The following is a 23,914-nucleotide window of genomic DNA, read 5'->3' as shown; positions in this document are numbered from 1 at the left end:
CATCCCTGGTTCAGACCACAATCTCTATGCTGAAAGGTTGCATGTATTATAGCCCTGGTTTTAAACATAATAAATGCACTTTTGTTACTTTATTTATGACAGTAATGGTGATTTATATACACAAACATTCACAGATTGCAAATCTAAAAACCAAATGTCTACAAAATAATGGCTCTGGCAGCTAAACTCATCTATAGGTTTCTTTGTTATCCTTCATGCTTTTCACTCTCCCTTCCTCTGTCTCCACCTCTTTCTCGCTCTTTCTCCCGAGGTGTCAGATTTCTACAGATGGTTCATATTAGCGCTCCTCTCTCTCTGGCTCACTGACCTCTTCATGTCCCATCCACGAGGCCTGGGGTGATTGGGTGGGGGAAAAAACTCTTTCTAGCTCATAATTCTACGAGGCACATCATCAAGAATTTGATTTCAACCCACTCACTTCCTCATGCATAAATGTCACCTTGGAGTTTGTCCCCCCACCCCCACGGTACTGAGATTATCTAATTTAAACCAACCGAGGGTCGAATGGGTTTCACCAAGAGCGAGTGAAATTTGACATTTTTCACCCCATACACAAAAGGCAACTAAAAAAGCTCCTTCTAATCCGTGCTCCTTTCTTTCTTGAGGAAAAGAGGCCATATTTATAGAAGCAGTCGGCCCTCCTCTACATCCTTGGCTTTCTCTAATTTTCGCTAGAAAGCCAAACGACCACAGGAAAAACAGAGGGAAAAAGAGTGGAGGCTGGGGGAGGGGTGCAAAATGAAAAGAGTAACACAGACAGGGAGGGCTGAACCACAGAAAGAAAGAAAGAAAGAAAGAAAGAAAGAAAGAAAGAAAGAAAGAAAGAAAGAAAGAAAGAAAGAAAGAAAGAAAGAAAGAAAGAAAGAAAGAAAGAAAGAAAAGTAAAAATAAAAGTAAAAAAACAAGTAAAAGCAAGTTTTGTTTCTCCTTTCTCCATTTTTGAAAAAAATCAACAAAAAGGGCAGAAAGAGGGCAGGGTGGAGTAGGCAGAAGTGCTGTGGTAAGACTGAGCGTGACTTCGAGAACATGTGCTATAAATCTGATCTGAAAACAGCATGTCTCACTGAATCGAAGGTTCTTTACTCTTTATATACTCCTCCTTAATATACTCTTCCTCTCTCGCTCTTTCTTTTCCTGCTCTCTTCTATGGTCTCTTTTTTTTCACTTCACTCAGTTACTGTACCATTTTTGTCTGTGCTTTGATGAAAAGCTTCATTGTTCTAGTGTAAAGTCTAAGCTCCAAAACACACACTGAACAAATCTAGACTTAACAAAACTTGGCAGTACAAATCCACAGCTGCCATGGGCAAAGAACACTAATTAAATGGGCCAATTTTAATGTAATATATAAATAAGTATGTTAATGTTAAAAACTATAATAATAATAATAAATAAATAATAAAAACATAAAATTAAAAAAAAAAAATCTTAAAACATTAAATATCTTAAAAGTTAATAAGAAATTTTGCAAAACTAGTTTATAAAAAAAAAAAAAACAAGAGTTAGGACAGAACTAATGTATCATGCTAATGCATCAAAAAAAAAAAAAAAAAAGATGTTTCACAGCGGTTTCCCCAAAATAAAGATAATTATCAGCAATTACCCAGAAGTCTTTGTTCTAGATGACAGGAAAGGTGGTCTTTATACATCCCCTGGAGGTTATGGGGTCAACAACACACCCATGTACACAACGATGGCTTTATACCAAAAAGAGCTGACTAACCATCATTAGTATAACAGAAGGAAACATTTAACACAGGGGCGTAACCCCCCCAATAATTATACCATGGTTAATGGAAACATATAGAATTGGGCTATTAATTGATTATATACATCACATGTTCTGAGCTTTTATACGCGCTAAGTTCCCGTCCGAACCGAATGTACCAATTGTCAGAATGATCAAAATGAACTAAACCTGGTTCATTTAATTGCGCATTCAAAGCGCATGAATCACTGTATACTGTGCGCACGCTCACCAGCGAGCTCCAAGATTTGATGAGCTGTTCCTATATATTTGTATTACAACTGTGGCATGTTGTAGCTATAGTTTCTAAATGTGTAGGTTTTCATAACAAATGTTAACAATTTCAACATAAGAAAATGATGAGTAAAGCTAGTTTGACTGCCCATGGCACTCTGAAGTAGAAAATGATGTCAAACTGATAAGGTTCCAGATGCTTAAATAATATAAAATACATCATATATGTAAACAAGTAATTGTTAACTAGGCTATTACTTTATTGCAGTTATGTTATCAACCAACTTTGCATGTGTGGATGCCACAAAAGATAATTTTGCAAAAATAAATAAATAAATGAACAAACAAACAAATAGTGCATGCACGCAGAAAGCATGCCCTGGGACCTCACTAAAACGGTTAAAACTTCAATCCCCAAATGTTCAAACCAAAACTACGCCCTTGATTTAACATGCCAATTTTAGAAAGTCATGTGACCTCCAAACATATGCAAATATTTTAATCTTATTGGTTTGTTCGCTGAGTAGCTGAAGAGAATGCAAATGTTTGTTTCATATTTCTATAACAGCAATCACCAGATACCCATGGATGAAAAACTCCTACACTATACTTTTCAAGAATCTTCATGCAGTGGAATGCTAACACGCTCTAACTCTCAGAGTAGTTAGTTAGTTAATTGCTTGCCATTTACCAGAGGGCTCTCATTCCATGGGCCTCATGGTGCTGTAATTGTAGGGCCAGTTTCCCCTGGAGCAAAGTAGGGTTAAGTACCGTTCTCAAGGACAAAATGCTGATAAGGTCCCTGCTCAGGATTGAACTCACAACCTTTGCGTCAGAAACCCAGATTCTTACTCATTACAGATCTCCCTCTTCCCCAGTACAACAGTTAGGAAAAACTACAAAAAGTCAGAGAAATCACAGTCAAACCTGTAAGCTGAGTAACCCAAAACCTCAGCAAATGTTAACACCCCAAGTTATGTATGTGTGTGGGTATGTGTGTTTGTGTGTGTCATTGTTCTCATAATCATGTCATCTTTCTGTCACTCAGCTCTACTTGTCAGCATGGTGTGTCGTGGGTTTAGGGCCTGGTTGCCACATTTCCCACTATTGTGCGAGGCCTCCAGTGATAGGAAACATTTGTGAGAATTTGTGAGAATGTTTTCAATACACTCAGGTTCGGTTTGACATGGGACCGCCCCTTCTGTTCTACAGCAGTTGTTCGCTTATATTAGTTGGCAAGGATGAGAAACTTTCTCTCATGATAAAGTGTTTCATACCAGAGTGTGATTCAAACACGTACCCACTTTCACACTTACAGAGATCGTGAGGCCTCAGACTACAGGAAATCAAACTTTACTTAATAAGCTTAGTAGCAATCTGTGCAAAAAGACGAGAGAAAGAAAGAGGTAGCATGTTTACTGTGTGATAAAATGCATTTTTTTATATAAATGAGTTCATGTGGATATTTGGGATAAGGCAGAAAGTATAAACGACATACAAACTGTTTAACTGCTCCTGTAGCTCAAGTGGTAAACAAGGTGCTGGTAATGCTGCAAAGTTGCTCTGGATCAAAGTGTCGGCCAAATGAATAAACTATAAGTTCATGTGTACAAGTTTACTCAGCTATACTTAGGGGACAAAATTGTTCTCAGAAGTCACACAAAACTGTCAAAGGCTGCGTTTACACTGGCACAAAAAATCAGATCTTTTACTCACATCTGACACAGATCGGAATATGTTGCACACGTGTAAACACAAAAATCTGCATGAGATCCGATCTGAGCCACTTCCAAATGTGGTTTTAAATCAGATACATATCTGATATCTGGACATCCGACCTACGTCTAAACATGCATATCCGATTCCCCTCTGAATTCCAAGTCACCACAAGGCGAGGACAACACGTTTATTCACAAAGATAGCTTTTTAATGTTGTATTATGAGGCAGACGTGCCTGTATGCGCTCACTCACAGCTTTTTATTGAGGTGGGAACTCTATATCTTTGTAAAGAAAAGAAATTGCGTGAACACCGAAACATTCAGGAGCTGGTTTATAACCTCTGCCCAGCTTCACTACTGAAAGCTACATTATATTTCTCAGCAATGAGGTGATTGCTGAGAAATATAATGATTACTCAATCTCTCTCGTTAACTCTCTCTGGTTATTTCATTCGAATTCATTAAAAATATCTATATTAAAGGGCTACTTTATTTCACTTCAGAATTGTAGATCTGAACTGTAGATAAACGGAAAAAAATTCCGGACTAGGCAATCTGTTTCGTCAGATTTTGCGCTGCAAAACATTCATGAGTTAAACATTCATAACAGCTGTTATCTTGTCCATGCTGGCAAATAATCATGACCACCCGACACAAATTATGTAAATTATTTTAATAGCGCGGCCATTCAAAACCAGGGTCTACAATGTGCGTAGTCAAAAGATCACCGTAAATCATTTTGGGCAGGAATTAATGTAAACACAGATATCGGATACCGGTCCTGTCTAAAGTTAATGTAAACAGGCGGGCCAAAAGATCGGATCTGTGCATTAAAGGACAAGTTCGGTATTTTACACTTAAAGCCCTGTTTACAGATCGTTTCTGATGAAATAGAACGGTTAAGATTAAAATGTGGACACATGCTGCTGTCCCGAGAATTTTAGGTTTATTTCGCTTTCCCCCCCACCTACACAATGGCAGCCTATGGGCACTGGAACAATCCTTCCTAAAACGCATTAAACTTTCGTTTACAAAGACGTGAAACTCACCGAGTGGTCAGGGGTGTTCAATGATATGCTCACAAAAAAATCGCTGCAAAAGATGCTTTCCAACAGGTGTTTTACCATTCGTTGTAAAACTGTGGATCTATTTTTCCAAACGTCTCACACCCGCAGATTCTTCCGTTGAGAGCTTGAATAATAAACACTCCAGCCCAGTTGGTGGCGATAATGCACCTTTGCCAATTACAAGCAAACCACTGGCATTTAATTGAATACACAGAAGAAGCAGAAGAAGAAGCGGCGGAGTAATACCGTACCGCACACAGCCCATCCAATTCAAGTCAATGGAGGAGACAAAAACTACGATAAAACCTGTTGGAAAGCATCTTTTGCAGCGATTTTTGTGTGAGCATATCAGTGAACACCCCTGACCACTCGGTGAGTTTCACGTCTTTGTAAACGAAAGTTTAATGCGTTTTAGGAAGGATTGTTCCAGTGCCCATAGGCTGCCATTGTGTAGGTGGGGGGGAGAAGCGAAATAAACCTAAAATTCTCGGGACAGCAGCATGTGTCCACATTTTAATCTCAACCGTTCTATTTCATCAGAAACGATCTGTAAACAGGGCTTTAAGTGTAAAATACCGAACTTGTCCTTTAAGACTTGCAGTGTAAATGCAGTCAAAACTTCCCTTAAAGGACACCCCTAAAAGATAAAAGATGTTTTGTTTTTCACTTCAGAAGGCTAGTTTTTTTATTTATTAATTATTGTTATTATAATTATTTCTGGTTTGCATTACTAAGCCAAAACATATTTTTTTTTGTGCTTCTTCCTAAAAAAATTGCTTTTTTTAGCAAAAAAAAACTCTAATTTTGTAATGTCAATAATTTGCATTTAATCTCATAACAGGATTAATGGTGCAAATCTGCAGTAATTAAAAAAATGTTAACCCAAACTTGCCTTACATTTAACATTGTAACAAAAATGTTTCTGTCATTGTCGTCTGATGGTCTTCAAATTTTTGTTTGTATACAAATAAAATATTCTGTACTTGTTGATCTTAAATGGCAATTCAATTTCCGCCATACATAAAGCTCAAATTTTGTCAAACATCCAAGACATTAAAAGAAAATCATATTCAACAAAAAACAGAAGCACATTGTCACCCAGGCCAGGTATTAAAATTTTAAAAACACTGATATTGTACTGAGCTTATATAAAAACAAATACAAACAAAAAGTTTACGCTGTCCTCACTTAGCTAGCTAAATGTGTGCGCGGGGGTGTTTGAGTAAATCACGGCCTCTGCTTGCCACTCTTCACACACAGCTGAGTTGTTGACTTTAGCTTGAGTGTTATATACAGCATTGGGTACATGTTCCTGAAGCACCTACACTCTCTCTCTCTTTCTGTCTCTCTTTTATGACTAGAGCTTCTGGTTGGCAGATGCTCCTCTTGAAGCCATTACACTTTGAATGTGGCTTTGAAACAAATCAGCCCAGCCTGTAGGCACATAGAGAGACAGAAAGAGAGAGAGGTGAAAGAAGGACAGGGATGATAGGGGGTAGAATAAAAAAAAAACAGAACAATACAGCATGTTAAGAGAAGGGATGATATTGCTCAAAGATTAAAAAAGAGAGAGAGATAAAGTAACAATGAAAAAAGAAGGCAAAAAAACTTGAAAAAGAGGTCATAAAGGAACAGAGGACTATGAGAGAGAGAGATGATTGACAGAGAGTGGTATTGACAGGGTAATCTCTCTTTCTACCTCCTCTATCTCTCACCAGCAGGCAGACACATCTCCAATTTCACCCTCTTGAGCGCTAAAAGACATCTCCGTACAGCTCCTCTCTCCCTGCAGGCACATTCTACCTGTCAGATCAAACAAACGCCAAGCTGACTCCACTCTCCCTTCTGACCGAGAGGGGGAGGAATGGCTAAAGGGAGGGGGGAAGGAAGTGAGGGGTAAAAAATTAATAAGTTTGCACCCCTTACGCAGGCCAAGACAAAGAGATCTTGTTTGATGTGGAGGAGGGAAAAAACGATTCTGGGCAGAGAGAGGTAGTGAGCTCAGGTATTCAAACCAATCTCACTTCTACTCTCGAAACACACACACACACACACACACACACACACACACACACACACACACACACACACACACACACACACACACACACACACACACACACACACACACACACACACACACACACACACACACACACACACACACACACACACACACACACACACACACACACACACACAGCTATTCTCTTACTGCTAACTCACTCACTCTGGCTCAGATCAGTGCAGATCCATTTGCAAGTTGCAAAATCCCTGACTTGATGCAGGCCTAGAATCGTGCTTCTTTAGGTAGAAATGTGCAAAAAGACACTACCGTTCCAAAGTTTGGGGTTGGGAAGGTTTTTTTCAATGTTTTTCAAAGGAGTCTCTTATCCTTACAAGGGTAGCACTTTTTCTGAAATGCTAAAACACTAAACCTCTCTGAACCAAATTCTCAATAGCCTAAACCGATTGGTCGAATAAATCACTCTTTCTGTAAAAACAAGTTATTAAACAAGTTCAGTTAGTTAAAACATTGTTTGCAAATCTCATGCACTCTTTCTTCAAAACTCTAAACACATTTTCACTCACTAAAACACATTTTGCCCTGTGATAAACTTAAGGTTCAAAATGCTAAACACAGGCAGGCAAAAAGTTAAACTCAACTACAACATAGTTGTCATCGTTTACACACAACGACTCAAAATTGTTCGCACTTATTTCTAATTATGTGGTCAAATCAATTGTACATAATACAAGTCAGTTCAGAGTCCCAAAACTGACTCTGACAAAAATGTTGCGCTGAATGTTGATAACAACAATGGATGGAAGCAATATAAGAGGGAGAGGAGGAAGAGCATGTGGAAGAGGTGGTGAACAAGAAGGAAGAGGATGAGGACGAGAAAGAGCAAGGTGTGGAGAATGTTGTCAAGGCTGGATCTGGCTTTAGGGTTTTTGCCTTTGCCTGCAGAGATGACATTGTCTGTGATGTGGACAAAGTCCTCCGGCCAGACCTAACATGATGACATGATGCAGAAGCAGAATCAATCTCTCTCACTGGCCTTGATTCTGCAGTTGCACAACTCTTTTGAGTGTACTTTACGTAACATACTTTTCATTTAGAGTTTTAGAGAGAGAAATGTGTTTTAGCAATTCAGAAAAAATGTAAAATACAGTAAAAACATTAATATTGTAAAATATTATTACAATTTAACATAACTAATTCAAATCTAATTTATTCCAGAGATGGTAAAGCTGATTGTTCAGCAGCCATCACTCCAGTATCCAGTGTCACATGATCCTTAAGAAATCATTCTAATAGGCTGATTCTAATCTGCGCTCTAGAAACATTTCTTCTAATTATCAATGTTGAAAACAGTAGTGCTACTTAATATTTTTGTGGAAATAGTGATTTTTTTTTCAGGATTTTTTGATGAATAGAAAGTTCAAAAGACGCATTTATTTAAATATAAATCTTTTGTAACATTATAAAGGGCCTTTCACACTAAGCGCAATTAAGCGACACAAATGTCCGACGCAATGACACTCTTGAAACGAAACAATAGATCCCTATGGAGCTATTCACACCAGGTGTGATTAATCACAGCGCGACAAAGTGAATTTTTTTCCCCGTCACCCGCGATGAAATGGGCTATCCAATTAGATTTGAGCTTTAGATCACGTGCCCGGACCTGCTGCTGTTGCACATAAATGGGCGACATTGGTGGCGCCGTTTTGAAAACCAGTGTAAACACCAAAGACAAGTATTTCGAAGAGAGAAGAGAATGGATGTTGAGTTCTTGATTTCATTGGTGTCTGAGGACAGGTTTATTCTGACATGTTTACTTCATATTTCTTTGTACAGAATATAATTTCTATTCATTTTCAACTGAATTATGAGATCTGATGAGCTTGAAACAACGTACAGAGCGCTGTGTATCTTCTTTCTTCTGGGTGCGCAGAAGAATAATCGGTCTAGATCTGTCAATCATATTAAGTAAACATAACTCCTGCCCTTCCGGATGACAACGTCCTGTATACTTTCTCATTCTGAGTTCCATTTCTACAGATGAAACATGAAGCAAAATTAATATATGATTATGACAATATATGTTCTGTATGTGTTTTTCATGCGGCTCAGGGTATTTTTATTACCATAAAGGATGTTTACATGAGAAATGCTAAGCAGGTGAAGCATTCAGTCCATTATAAAACACTACAAATAATGTCTGCCCATTATATAATCAAAATTGACGTTAGTCAGCGCCGATGGCCCTGTGGTTAGCGCGCTGGCATACGGTGCAACTGAGCCTCCGGCGACCCGAGTTCGACTCCCAGATCGAGGTCCTCTGCCAATCCCGTTCCCCTCTCTCTCTATCCCACGCTTTCCTAACAAAATCTCTACTGTCCTATCCAATTAAAGGCCAAAAAACATAACTTGAAAAAAAAAAAAAATCAACTTCAGATTGAAATTGGAAGTTATCACAAGCACTCGATGATGGTTTAAAGTTAGTTTTGAGCAAAAACAAGAATAATCTCATAAATTGTGATGTGTAGCTTGATGCTAATTGTAGCTCTAATGCACCTGTTCCCCAGCTGTGATTATATTTTATGAATTCTCGTAAGCTAAACCTATGAGATACATAAGGAAAAATGCATTATTGATGCATTTTTCGATCGTGCAGGCGAGAATTAGCCTGAGGCAATCAATCATTTCGAGTTCGGTGTGAAACCACCGTTTGTCTGCGATTCTTTATCGCATTGGCTCAGTGTGAAAGGACCTTAACAGTGTGAAAAGGCATATGTGATATATCGGCCAATGCAGCTATTTAAACAATGCTAAATATTAGGGGTGGTTAATCTGTCTGATTTCCCGATTCGATTCGATTACGATTATTGAAGTCCCGATTCGATTACAGTCGATTTTCGATTATTAACGATTCTCGATTAGCGATTATTGATTTTCCATTTCACAACAGTAAACGAAAATACACTACAAAGTGATTGCAGTATTAAAAAAAGTCAGCTGCTGAATTACTTAACTCTTTTATTGAGTAACAACAACTCAAAGCACTTTCTGTGTCGTGTAGTTATAACTTCAGAATTATTTGTATGTAGCTTATGTTCTGTAGAACACAGAAATGAATACATCACATTGTGTTGTGACTCATCAAGTTGAACTAAACAATAACAAATAAATGAAAGGCTTATTTCCTTTAGGAAGTAGATCAGAACCAACATACTGTAGAAATTGGACAATTTTCTTCTAGAAAGACAAGGTGTTCAGGTGGAGGAAGACTGCAGGTTGCAGTCGAAACATGTCAAGGTAAAGAAAAAGTTTTAGAAGAAAATTGTCCAATTTAATCATTAAGAAGACAAAATGAACATTTTTGAACAACTTACTGTAGCTTCAATTAGTAACATACAAAGCCACTCTTATACACAACTAAATAATAAAGAGTTATGACTTGAAATGTTTGCTGTATACTACAATCAAAAACAGCTTATACAAAAAAAGTGAATGAACATCTGCAGAGAGCACAGTCAAAATGTAACTTTTTGAGACTGAAATTGCACATATTGCAGTATAACGTACGTATAACAGATCGGTTTACACAGTGTACTGATGTGAAAACTAAACAATACAGAAAGCAGCTCTCATACAAAAAATCTAAATAGGTAACAATGAAATTGCGAATTTTACATACGTTAGCTTTTAACGAAGAAGGTGCCGTTCGAATTTGGCGCTCAGCCATCATGCGTCTGTTATGTTTGCGCGCGACTCTGTTATGTGTGCGTCTCTGTTATGTGCGCGCAACAGACTGTCCGCGCACTGCACGTCCACTTAGTTCCGCCTTTTGCGTTCCGTCAATATTACGTTATTAGAAAAAATATATACAGTGCAATGCATAAGTGAATACACCCATGCTAAAGTTGACTAAAAAGAGGAATAAAAAATCATATTTTGGAAATTGAACTTAATGCCTTAATTTAAAAAATTAGGAAAAATCCAACCTTTTAGGACACCAGTTTTCTTTGTGAATGAATAATGTATCGTAAATAAATAAATGTTCTTCCTTAAAATACATGGTGCATAAGTGTGTACACCCCTATGTTAAATTCCCATAGAGGCAGGCAGATTTTTATTTTTAAGTATTTTTTTTAAATTAATTTTTAGGATACTATGCATCCTGATAAAGTTCCCTTGGCCTTTGGAATTAAAATAGCCCCACATCATCACATAGCCTTCACCATACCTAGAGATTGGCATGGAGTACTTTCCATAAGATCATCTCTCAATGCAAATCAAACTAGCTTTTAGGCTAACTGAAATAAAACCATGCCAATCTCTAGGTATGGTGAATGCTATGTGATGATGTGGGGCTATTTTAATTCCAAAGGCCAAGGGAACTTTATCAGGATGCATAGTATCCTAAAAATTAATAAAAAAAAAAAATACTTAAAAATAAAAATCTGCCTGCCTCTATGGGAATTTAACATAGGGGTGTACACACTTATGCACCATGTATTTTAAGGAAGAACATTTATTTATTTACGATACATTATTCATTCACAAAGAAAATTGGTGTCCTAAAAGGTTGGATTTTTCCTAATTTTTAAAATTAAGGCATTAAGTTCAATTTCCAAAATATGATTTTTTATTCCTCTTTTTAGTCAACTTTAGCATGGGTGTATTAACTTATGCATTGCACTGTATATATATTTTTTTAGAAAATCGATTTTTTGACATTTGTGAATCGATTCAGAATCGTCCACGTTCGCATCGCGATGCATCGAAGAATCGATTTTTTCCCCCACCCCTACTAAATATTCAACATAAAAATGCCAAAAAATATACCAATATATTTTTTAAATATCTGCATCGGCCAATATGTTTGTTTGTCCAACATGTTGGAAGTGGGACTTTTATTTTGACAGCACTGAGAACGACGACTCTGAGAATGGGAGCGCTGTGTGCTCAGGCAGTCTAACAATTAGGATTTTTGAACAGGCACTTGAAATAACAAAAACTGTTGAAGACTGTTGCTTTTGCATGCTAACTGCTAACAATAACAGTAGGTTTCAGACTCAGCAGAGCTACTGTAAAACCTTCTCTAAGGAGTTGCATTTCGGAATTCATCTCCTTTAAAGCAGCATGGCTAAAGAAATCTAGATAAACTTACTTATCTGCACCACTATTTCATCATGAAGGTCAGGTTTTGGCTTACTATTTTACCATCTTTATTCATACCTGATTCTTCTTTGTTCTACAGATACAGGTAATGCACTTTAAAACTGTGGTGCTGCAGTGGAAGTCCTGCAGGCTTCCTCACGTGTCTCTCTCCTACACCACGCACGCTTTCAAGTGCAATGACACACACACACAGACATATATGAAACCAGACAGACGCGCACATGCGCACACAAAACACACAAAAAATGACAAAGACACACAGGTGACACACAGCTTGCTTACACCCTGGCTGGAGGCTTGCAGACGCACCGGTCTAACCACTCACACACACCCTGCTCTGCCAACCTCTGTCACACTGCTCTTCCTGTACCGAGCTCACAGTGGCAGAGGGAAAAAAAACTGAAAAACACCTTGTTGACTTTGGTTCTCGGGTGTCACCTCACCTACACAGAATGTATTAGTAACTCCTGAGAGTACCTTGTGTCAGCCTGTTCCATTTTGAGATTGCACGCACACCCAGGCAGCCATTTCAGGTTGCTGAAAGCCTGCATTCTCGAGCAAAGTCAAGCCGAGAAATGGACTTTCAAAGCATTTAAGAACTCGAGCTGTAGAGAGTCTAAGGCTGTCGGATCCGGCGGCGACCGGTGTGCCTGAGTCATGTCAGCCTGGGAAGGTCAGATTTAGGTTTTCACACCAGAAAGTTCAGTGGCAGAACCTAACAAAAACTTTGTGGAATTTTCTAGCGCAACAAATCACAATTACGTGAATGACACTACACAGTCTTCTTTGTAGAAGAACACCTTCCCTCCTTACCCTTAGAAAAGTTTTTTGTTGAAATAAATTTAGAATTAAACACAAAAAACAATCAATTATTTTAAAATCTATAAGTGAACTTAGACATCACAACATTATAATGCACAGTATGTAAAATGGATATTCATTTTGAAATTTTGGTAACACTAAGGTTCCATTTGTTAATATGAGGTTGTTGTTTTTTTAGATTAAGCATTAGATAAATTTAATTTCAGTCAATGTTGCTAAAAACTATAACTATTCAAATATTTTTTGTTAATTGAAGAAAGGCAGAAATAAAATGAATCTAATTGAATCGGAACCGAATCGCAAGCTTGTGAATCGAAATCAAATCGATTCGTGAAATTTGTGTCAATAGGTTTTCTAAAACAGCCCTACTAAAACAAATCTCTCCCAACTAATGCTATAAACTATACAGGAACCCTATCATTTGGTAGGCCCTAAATTACTATAATAAAAGAGGTTAAAATGAACAACAGAGCTGAACTATTATATTCAACTGCTATTTATTTTCAGACATAATAATTACACTTAAATAAAAACTGAAATGTTTGGCACATAAGGTAGGCCTAGTTTTCATAAGCACTTGTCTCCATGACAAATTTATTCAAACATACATAGGCCTAAATAATTACCAGTAAATAAACTCCTCTGTTTTTCATAGTTAAATGAACAGTAAATATTGGATACCTTTCCTGAGGTAAATGCAACATTAAGTGACACATTGTTATACATTCTGTTTTGTTGACGTGTTTCCGCAGAAACCTCCATGAATATTTGGTAGCTATGACAAGGATTTTCTCCACACACACCAAGCAGTGTTAACAGTGTCTTTAAAAACAACTAAAGCAGATAAACTGAAGTCTGTGTGAGGTAGATGTGGAGGATTATTTGTATGAACAATCCGTGTGATAAGTCTGTGGTTTTATCATGTTTATCTGAACTTGTGCTGAAGGCCTGACTCATCCACTTTCCTGGCAATATTTCTTGTCAAAGTCACAAGGTGTAACTTTTGGTCGCAAATTACAGACACTGGGAAATATCACTTCATTCCCTAGAAGCCAAGGAATTCCTAGCAAAAATTCGGCTTATGTCTCAAATCATTTTGAAGATTTTGTCCTTGGCGTGGTGCTGAGGTAAGCTTTCTGTGCATTCCTGTCCTGATTTACCGCAAGGCTGAGCTTTACCATCAGATGTGGTTTCAATTTCTTTGTTATTTTCAAGTTGTTAAGTCTGGAGATGCGGCAGTAGGAACGTACTTACTGTAACCCAAACCCAAAAGTGCAAAATATTGTCAAGGTAAGTAAGACATGCAGAATTTGTTTCCGTGCCTGTATATTGTAGGAAGAGGATTCATTCAATGATGGGAAAACAGTCCCTCTGTGTTTCACAGCCCATAGAAATGTAACACGATAGGTTTGTTAGCAAGTGTTTATTTTGGGCAAAGCAATAAATGTAACCCTCAATCATACGGCATAAAAAGCACAATTACAAGCTGCCACAAGCAGCGTTCAACAAACAACAGCAGTAAAGGAACCAGCATTTAACAGTGAAGGAAACTTGTGTGTGTGTATTTTAAACTCTGCAACCACAACAATTAGATGCATTTTACCGTTTTTCCACTCCAACTGTTACTCGTCTTTTTAAAATCCACTTTGCATAGTTTTTCCTACACTCAAGAGATGGTTTTAAATGCACCGCAAAAACACACACGCACACATAAAAAGCAATCATTAAGACCCACACTTCTCAGTGTACTGTGGGAGGGCTCTAACTCTCGACAGATTTGGCAATATTAGATACTTAGGGTGATCTAATTTCATTACCGCTGTGGAGAAATGAAGTTAGGCAACACAGCTTTGTGCAAAACAGTCTCGCCACTGGATTTTTCCAGTTCTCGTTGAGCCTCAAGACAGTGGAGTTTAAATCTGAGAGTCTTCCTGTCTTACCTGCAGTAGCCTGTTCCATTGTGGAAGGTGACACAGGTAGCATTGTTCACACAGGGCTTCACGGGGTCCACACACTGCAGAGCTGTCAAGAAACAAGAACACTCAAATTAATGTTTAATGTTAAATTATGTACAAATGTTGTACATTTTACTATACACTACCGTTAAAAAGTTTGGGGTTAGTATGATTTTTTTTAAAGAAATTAATACTTTTAATCAGCAATAAATTGATCAAAAGTGACAGTAAAGACTTTTTCTTTCATTTTTTGTCAAATAAATACTTTTCTTTAGTACATTCTACTCATCAAAGAATCCTTGAAGAAAAATCTATCACAGTTTCCACAAAGATATATAAACTGATTTCAACATTGACAATATAAGAAATGTTTCTTGAGCACCGAATCAGCCTATCAGAATGATTTCTGAAGGATCACGTGACACTGATGACAGGAGTAATGGCTGCTGAAAATTCAGCTTTGCCATCACAGGAATACATTTTAAACAAATATTAAAATAGAAAACATTTATTTTAAAATGTAAGAATATTTCTCTAATTACCAAATAATTTAACGTTTATAGACTGAACACTTTTTATGCCTTTATGCAAAGTTTAAAACTAGGCCTATTTAATGTACTTCATTTGTACTGTAATTCTGATCAAACAAATTCAATATTAGTGAGCATTAGAGACCCAAACTTCTGAACAGTTGTACATTTTTATTCATTGAATTGTCCAACTAATCATTGAAAGTGGTAAAGGTAAACAGATTGGTAGGGGACCGGGGTAAACATAAATAAAGCTGGAGTTGAGGAGATGTTATAGAACTGATGTCCTTGTGTTGAGATTGACAGGACTACATTAAGTAGTTTTAATTTGCATAAAAGCATAAAAAGTGTTCAGTCTATAAACTTTAAATTATTTGGTATTATAAGCTTTGAACACTGACCCAATAAGACTGATATGAAACAAATATAAAAATATATAAAAATATAAAAATAATGCTAATTATATCTGATACCAAAATGATCACAGATTTTACACCGCATCCCTAATTCAAACAATCAGGTGGCTGTATTGCAAACTAGTTCTATGTAAAAAAAATTTTTTTTTAATTCTGCTTTATGTAGTCAGGATGTTACAAAGACAGTGGCAAAATTCTTCTGACGACACAAAGCAAAGGAAAAAAGCTGCTGTAAATTGTAACCACACCGCTCCCTCTGATACAAACACTACAGACAGTGGAGTTGTTGGGGGAAAGAGGTGAGAGACAAAGTGGCAGAGAAAAAAGGGTGAAGAATTTTTTTTAACCCTTTTTAGGTGACGATGTGCCAAGTTCATTCAATATGGAAATTCCTAACTGATCAAAGACTTTCAACTCATTTCCTCCTAAAATACAGGAAGCATCTGGACACACGTCACAGATCTGGACGTCACAGCGAAGAACATGACATATGAATATGTTTTTGTAATATAACCATACAAATTCAATCCAACAAACTCATTTCAAATGTATAAACATATCCAGTTTATAACAAAGACTATGTTTAGACTAAATCTTAAAACCTTTAAACTTCTTGATTTATACATATGAAGCCAGTTTACCAGCACCTCAAGTGCATTTCTGCAAATAGAAGTGAGACCTAGCCCACACTTCCCTTTGAGACACTAGGTGGCAGGTCATATGATTTCAAAGCAGCACTGACACTAAGTAACATAGTACTACAGCTCAAGACGGGAAGTGCATTGAGCGCTAATACCGACTTCCTGTACTTTGACCGGGCCTCAAAATATCCCTGTGTGCAAAAGTGCAGAGAAAGCAAGCGAAGCCTGGGCATAAAGCCAACAGCTAAAGATGGGGCTTTACATAAAAATGCCCCAAAGCTCTTTAACTTTGAGCCCGGCTACATTTAGTTAATAACACCTGGAAATCTAACACTCAAAAACAGAATTTGAGACTAAACTGACAAGTCTTGAGTGCCGTGGAAAATGATCAAGAAAACTGTGTGATGAAGTCAAGACTTAAACCTGGTTTTATTGTTCATAAATCTCAGAGGAAAGAGGTGTATGAAGGTAAAAGAGTAGCAAAACTCGAGAGCATGTAGATGTGAATTTGAGAACTTGTACAATAAATATTCATACTTGTACGTGAACATTTACACTCACAGCTCCAATGTGAAAACCTGTAAAATAAAAATCTGAAGTTGAATGTTGAAATTTGCACTCGCAGACAATAGTCACAAACCTGTATTCTGAATTTGAAGCTGCAGACAAGTAGTCACAAATGTGTAAAATGCCATTCACAGAAATACAATGACAGACACAAACATGTATTATATTTGCATTTATTCTTACATTCACATTCGCAGTACAACCTAAATTAGGCACTTGCAACTTCTCAAATCTGTCACTGCAATTTCAAATTTCGCGCCTTGACTTTTGCTACTCTTTTCACAATATATTAGGTGCAAAACTAACTTGTGCACTTGAAACTCAGAGGCGGCGAGAGAGAAAGGGGGGCGGGAGTGGGGGTGTTCAAAGGAGCCCTTTTATTGGTTTTTCTACTCTTGCTACTCTTTTACCTTCATAGAGGTATCACAGATGTCATACCATATACAACAGACCAGCTGACAAAAACAAACAACATTACATAATGAAATGAAACATTTTAAAGTCAACAAAAGGAGGTTGAAAAAGTGGTGGATGTGGTCTTCTCATCATCTCACATCTTTATTTAGCCAAACAACTTACATGGTGCAGATAAAAACAACACCTAAACCACCAAATAAGTCAATGTTGAGATCTACTAGTGTTAACTGATATACTAATTAAGCATATTATTTGGCCATATAATCAGTTTTCACATGCACATCAAACACATCCTCAAAGTCATGATGTTATTCACTCTGCAAACATTCAATAGCATATAGGCTACACATAGTGCCTATAAAAAGCATTCACCCCCTTGAAAGTTTTCATGCTGCAGTGAACCGCAAAGGATTTAATTTGGCTTTTGTCACTTCATACAAAAATATGCTTGTCAAAGTGAAGTTGTTAAACACAAAATAATAATTTGCATAAGTATTCTGGTATTGACCTGGTATTATTGGTAATTAATATCTGGCCACTGCAATTTCCCCCTTATTCATTCTTTTGCAAAAAATAAAAGATATTTTGAAGAATGTAATTGTTTTCGTTCATACAATGAAAGTCAGCGGGGTCCAAATAGTGCTTTCACTATTGGTTTGATTGCGTGGTCCGAACCAGCGTTTGATTGCTCCCCCTCCCCCTGCTGGTCTCTGTTCACATTTTGTCCCGAACCGAGGTACAGTTGCGTCATCAAGCTACTACCAATTATCCATGTTGTTAACAGCTGTGAAGAAGAAAGCACCAAAATGGATACAGCTGCTTGCATCACTTTAGACACTTTTGCGTCACCTTTTTATAACCTTTGGTTTTGTTTCCAAAGCGTCAGCACATAACGGCACTTGCATCTATCTGCCGCGATTGTACTGTAAATGTTCTAAAGAACGCGGGAGTCCATTTGTGCTGAAGTTAAGCTGAAATGACATACATTCTCTTTGCTTTCAGTGCGTCAGTCATGCATACACCATGTCTACACCAGTCGAGACAGTTGTCATGTCGCGTCGCACTGCACCGCAACAGCTTGATGCTGTCTACACTGCGACCACTGCAAATCCATTTGTTCTTTGCGTCAGAAGTAAAAGTAGTGCAAGTGCTTGAAGTATGTCAGAAATAGAACGAGGCAGCAGTTTACTGTCTGAGATTTGTCATGTCACGCCGCATTTAGTGTTGACAACATCACTCATTATAATGGGTTCTATTCTCTTTTGTCGCATCACGTCACGCAGCTAGCGTCCAGTGTAGACACTGTATTATCAGGAAAGTGAAAGAGAACACACACAAACAGTTTTATCGAATCATATGTCACCAATAGCTTTTCACTTCCACGATTTAGTACGATTGTGATCATATCAGCAATGAACCATACCAGAGTTTACATGAACCATACCCCAGAACACCCTTTTTAGGCAGACTAGGGCATGGTTCATGGGTGTGCATCCGAGTTCGTAAAACTGTGTTCACATCATCCAAATGAACCAATCAAACGTCAATCAAACACGGGTGCGCACCAAAATTGTGCTAGTGTGAAAGGACCCTTAGATTCTATTTGGACTCAATCTCATAAAATAAACTTCTCCCAAGACAAAAGTGTCTTACCACCTTCACCAGGTTTCCCTCTAGGTTTCTTACTGTGTTCAGGACCTTCTGTGGAAAAGCATCTCCACGGCACAATGCTGCCACCGCTGCACTTCAAAGGCATGTTTCTGTTCACGCACACTGTTTGGCTCAATTTTGGTCCCATCAGAACCCAGAACCTTTATCCAAGTCAACTTTAAAGTCTCCCACATGACTTCTGGCGAACTGCAGCTGAGATGTCATATGACATGTGAACAGCGGCTTTCTCTATGCTACTCTCCAATAAAGCTGTGACTGCTGATTCTCCTGTATCCATCCCCTGCCTTTTTTTTTTTTTTTTTTTTATTACTTGAAAAGAGAGTTGCTTTAAGTGCACTTTTATCTTGAATGTGTTCTGCCTTAATACTGACTTATCAGAAGCTGAACCATCCACATAAAGATGTATATGTACCACCTCTGTGACTACACACAGATGTCAAAACCAGAACCAATTGACTGCACCTGTGATGATTTAATGTAATATTAAAGATGGTGAATTCTTATTTTGAAGTACTGTGACTGTTTCATCAGAGAGGTCACTGTGCCAAATTAACTCCACTGTGATTCAATGCTGTATAACAAGAAAACATGGAAAAGTCCAAGCAAGATGAATACTTTCTATAGGCACTGTGTTCAGAGGCAGTGTCGTGCCAGGCATTTAATGTCCTGTGAGGTCAAAGCCTGCAACTGGAGAAGGCGTTTGGTTGCACCCCCTTTTGGCAGCAACTGTGGTGGGAAATATTTGGGAGAAGTGGCTAAGCTGAGTGTGAAATTGTGCTTTCACAGAGATTTAAGAGCCAAGGGGAGGGGAACTGGAGTGCTGGAGATATGAGAAGGAAGAATAGAAGGCAAGAGCAGGAGTCAAGTGTGCTCAAGATGGCAAGAGGCAATAATGGAGAACAGAACGAGAGCGAAGGAGGCTGGGGAACCAAAAGACACTAGATTGTGAAAAACACTTCTTCTTTTTTAAAAATAAATGTTCACTGCAGCACCTTAAGTTCAGTCAAAAAATCCTCTTTTTGTCTATAGGGTTCTTGAGTTTCCTATATGTTTCTTTGAAGATTACAAAAAAAAACTAAAAAGCCACTCCGCTGCAGCTATCAAATCATATGGAGTGAATATGTACAGTTAGGTCAAAACAACAAAAGTACTAAAACAGAAATTACAGTAAGCGCCAGAAAGAGCGTAACGATTCTTTCTGACATAAGTAAGTCAGGGCTCTGGACTGCAACTAAAATGGTCGCATTTCGCATTTGGAACCAAAAATATTAACGTGCGAGTGATAAATTACCTGCATGTTCTGTGATGAGTAGCCCTTCACATATTTTATTGTGTTGACGTAATAAAATGAGACGACGCACAGTAAAAGTTGAAGTGGAAAAAAACCTCACTGAGTTCGAGCAAGCGCCAAAATACACACAAGGACAGCCAGGATCCAGCTTTCGGCGTCAGAAACGCATGTCAAACAAAAATATCTTTTAATCTTTGCTGTTTTCTGTTACTGCCTGAAATTCACATTATTTGTAGAGCAGTCATCCATAGTCTTAGTGTTAATTTTGCCAACTATTTTTACATTTAGTCTTAGTGCTGTGTAAAATGTACTTTTTAATTTTTATCATATTTAGTCAACCTTGCCCTGTTTTTATTCGGTCAAGTTTTAGTCGACTAAAAGCCTGGCATTTTAGTCTAGTTTTAGTCAATGAAAATGTAGTCATATTTTCGTCATGCTGCATAATGGTTAAATTGATATTAGGCTAATAATTATTTTGCTTATAATTATAATCACAACAATTGTTGTCCTTTGAGAAATTTTATTTGCATTTCTTCAGAATTATTGCACTTTCATAGGCTATAAGTACAAATCTAGAGAATGTCTCATATAGTCTCATAGAACTCATATGCATGGTTTATTTTACCTAATCTAGTTTCCTGATTTTGTTCATAGGCTATTTGTCATAAATTAGCCTAGCATTCTCTCAAAAATTTAAATGGTGAACTTTCTCATACAGTAGTAATTACAAATTACATTCATGTTTTTTTTATTAAAACAACAGCAAAAAAAAAAAGACTATCTATTGCCACACAAAGCTGCGTATGTGCATTTATTCATAGTCAAGATTCATGTTTGGAATTATTACAGAGGGTTTGATTGCAGTTTTAGTCACAGAAACCAGCGTAAGTGGCTCGTGAAGGAACTTCACTGGCTGGATGAATGACAATTTCATTTAAGCAGAATATCTCAAATGGAGATCGCTGAACTCCAGCGTTTCAGATCATCCGCGCTTCTTCAGCAGTGTTGAGAGAGCGCGACGCATGGTTGCCATATTGCAAATATTTAGTAAAACATCTTGTAGAAAATGTGTTTTTTAACAGAAAAGCACTGATTGGGGGATTTCAATTCTTGAAACCTGGCAACCGCAAACATGAAAGCTTGTAGCGGCTTGTTAAAAACAGTCTGTAATACAAAAACAAAGAAAGGTTTTAGTAATGCTTTTATTTGTTAACTACATTAATGACGTTGGTGTCATCTCGTTATCATCTCGTCTTAGTCATGGAAGAAAAGGTCGTCAACAAATATATTTCGTCATAGATTTCATTAACGAAATTAACACTACATTGTTGCAGTAAGATTTGTACATTTTAGTAAACCATTAACAAACTTTCAGCTTTCAAATTCTGTACATTTTATCATGAAATACAAGCAATAAATATCATTTTGGCACTCTTTAATGTGGAAAGAGCTTGTATAAAACAGCTTAAGAACAATCATGTCACGTAACGTCAAATTTACCTCATAAACTCATTAGTCAGCAAGAAAAATAACTGTAGAAAGAGGAATTTGGCTAAATATATGCACTATATCGCATAAATGATACTTATGTTTTTACTTATCCTGTGAAAGAATGAAAGGAGCTAAAAATGAAATTCAACACCGCCCGTATAATTGCATATGAAGCTGAAGGAAAATGGATTGCATAAGCATAGCCAGAAAGTGTTGCTCCCGCTGTTGATGAGCTCTTCTCGTGCTGAAACACGGGTATCTAACGCATAAAGAATTCACTACATTCTATACTGTTCTCATTATAATGTTATGTATGGCATCTCGCACTTAACTGTATTTTTATCCACTTTATCAAGTGATTCCAGACGACCTTCGAAGGTTTTCAAAGCCATGACAAGAAGCGATTTTATTCCTACTGCTGAAAAAATTACAAGAAAAAATAACTGCTGGATTATTAATAATACCAATGCTTTTGAAAACAAAAACATCTAAAAGGAATATTACAGTCTCCAATAACCCATCACAGTCAAGGTGGAGCATTGCTATTTGAGCTGACGCTGAAGAGTGTATGAACACTGGTAAACTGAAGAGCTGTGCTAGCAGGTTAATAAACTCAACCAAATACATCCTGTATTAGATTAATCAGATATGTACAACATAAAAGTACTATTACAACTAACATTTGCACAAAAGGACGAGAATGGGCACGTGAAAATGACCGTGCTTGTCTGAATGTGTAACTTCTGTTGTGGATGCGCTCTTTCTATCAGTTCTGAAACACGGGCAACTAAAGCACAAAGAATTTTTTATAGCATTCTATTATAATAGTGTTCTCATTATAATGTTATGTTTATGGCAGATTGGCACTGTACATCTTGCGCTTAACTAGTATTTGATCATATTGATTAAAGTGATTCCAGGCATCACTGCACGCTTTCAAATACAGCATGCTGTCTAACGCTAACCAATCAGACCTTAGGTACCGCCCAAAATGCCGCAATAGCCAATCAGAAAAAAAAAAATATATATATTTTTTTAAATCACGGTGATTATCGTTTTCATGATTGACCGTCGCTGTTACGTCAGAGAGTACCCGAGTACTCGTGCACATCCCTAATTGCTATATTTTGAATAGAAAGGAATAGAGAGTTAGAAAGGAATTACACTGTTAGGCTTTTCTATAGGCTATATTAATAATAAATACATGTGTGAATATCCCATTTATAGTTTTGTACATTTTCAAAATATGAAAATACTGACATAATTTTCTTAACCTCATGTCATTTCAAATCCATGTGGCATAGCCTACTTCTTTCTGTAAAACATAGAGAGGGTTTTTTAATTTAATTTGTTTCTTATACTAATATTTAACTTTTTACATCAATTAGTGTGTTCGATAGCAAACAGGTTTTTGCTGTGGTATTGAAATTAGTATCAAGAGTTGTGGAATTGAACTGGTAAGGCTACTGCCTACTGAAATTATGGTATTGTGACAACATTTATTTTCTAAGAGTGTGGTCACAAAGTCTCATGGGCAAACATGATGAAGACAAAACAAGTATGAGAGTGTGAGAAACAAGTTAAGGGTGAGGCTTGCACAGAGAGAGGCTCGGCCCTGACTGGTCTGACAAGCTCCCCATATGCTTCATCAAACTGCCGGAGAGGAAGTTCTCAAAGGATTTTGAGACAGGCTTTCAGGAATGAACACTTTATAACTCCTCTTTACTTTAAGTCCTACTGAAGAGGCGTTTTTAAATCCTGTACAATCTTCTAAACCTCATGCACATCTAAATCCGGGATCTGCCAAGTTCCAACCGTAAACCAGGCACTTGCACTGAAAGCCTGCACACCTGCTGCGATCAACATTCTGGCATGGAGTCAACATGATTCATTGCATCCCTGATCTGAGATCAGACTCTACTCTGAATGTCTAATAAATAATCAGACAGGCAGGAGGGAATCGTTCCTAGGTCAGGACGCTGCATGGGTTTAAAAGTCTCTGTATGGGCATCTGCTTTTTAAAAGACAAATTCACTCTGTTTATTGTGAGTTTCCTCACAAGCAAACAACAGCCAAAACTTTCACACGAACTCTGTTTAGAGTAACCAGGCTGTGATTAACCAACTGCTA

The 23,914-nt window shown here is 37.4% G+C and overlaps 1 protein-coding gene across 2 annotated transcripts in view; it reads right to left on the bottom strand.

Moving 5' to 3' along the window:
- The window catches only part of notch2 (notch receptor 2), a 53,891-nt gene that overhangs the window by 24,098 nt on the left and 5,879 nt on the right, over positions 1-23,914 (bottom strand). For both annotated transcript variants that reach the window (XM_079897456.1, XM_079897457.1), the window contains exon 2: positions 14,746-14,827. In XM_079897456.1, the coding sequence (XP_079753582.1) occupies positions 14,746-14,827 (82 nt within the window). The remainder of the gene's footprint in view (positions 1-14,745; positions 14,828-23,914) is intronic.

The sequence above is a fragment of the Squalius cephalus genome (genome assembly GCF_949319135.1).
Source record: "Squalius cephalus genome assembly, chromosome: 16".
NCBI classification, from domain to species: domain Eukaryota; kingdom Metazoa; phylum Chordata; class Actinopteri; order Cypriniformes; family Leuciscidae; genus Squalius; species Squalius cephalus.
The sequence above is the reverse complement of the archived record's forward strand: the minus strand, read 5'-3'. Positions and strand labels throughout refer to the sequence as shown.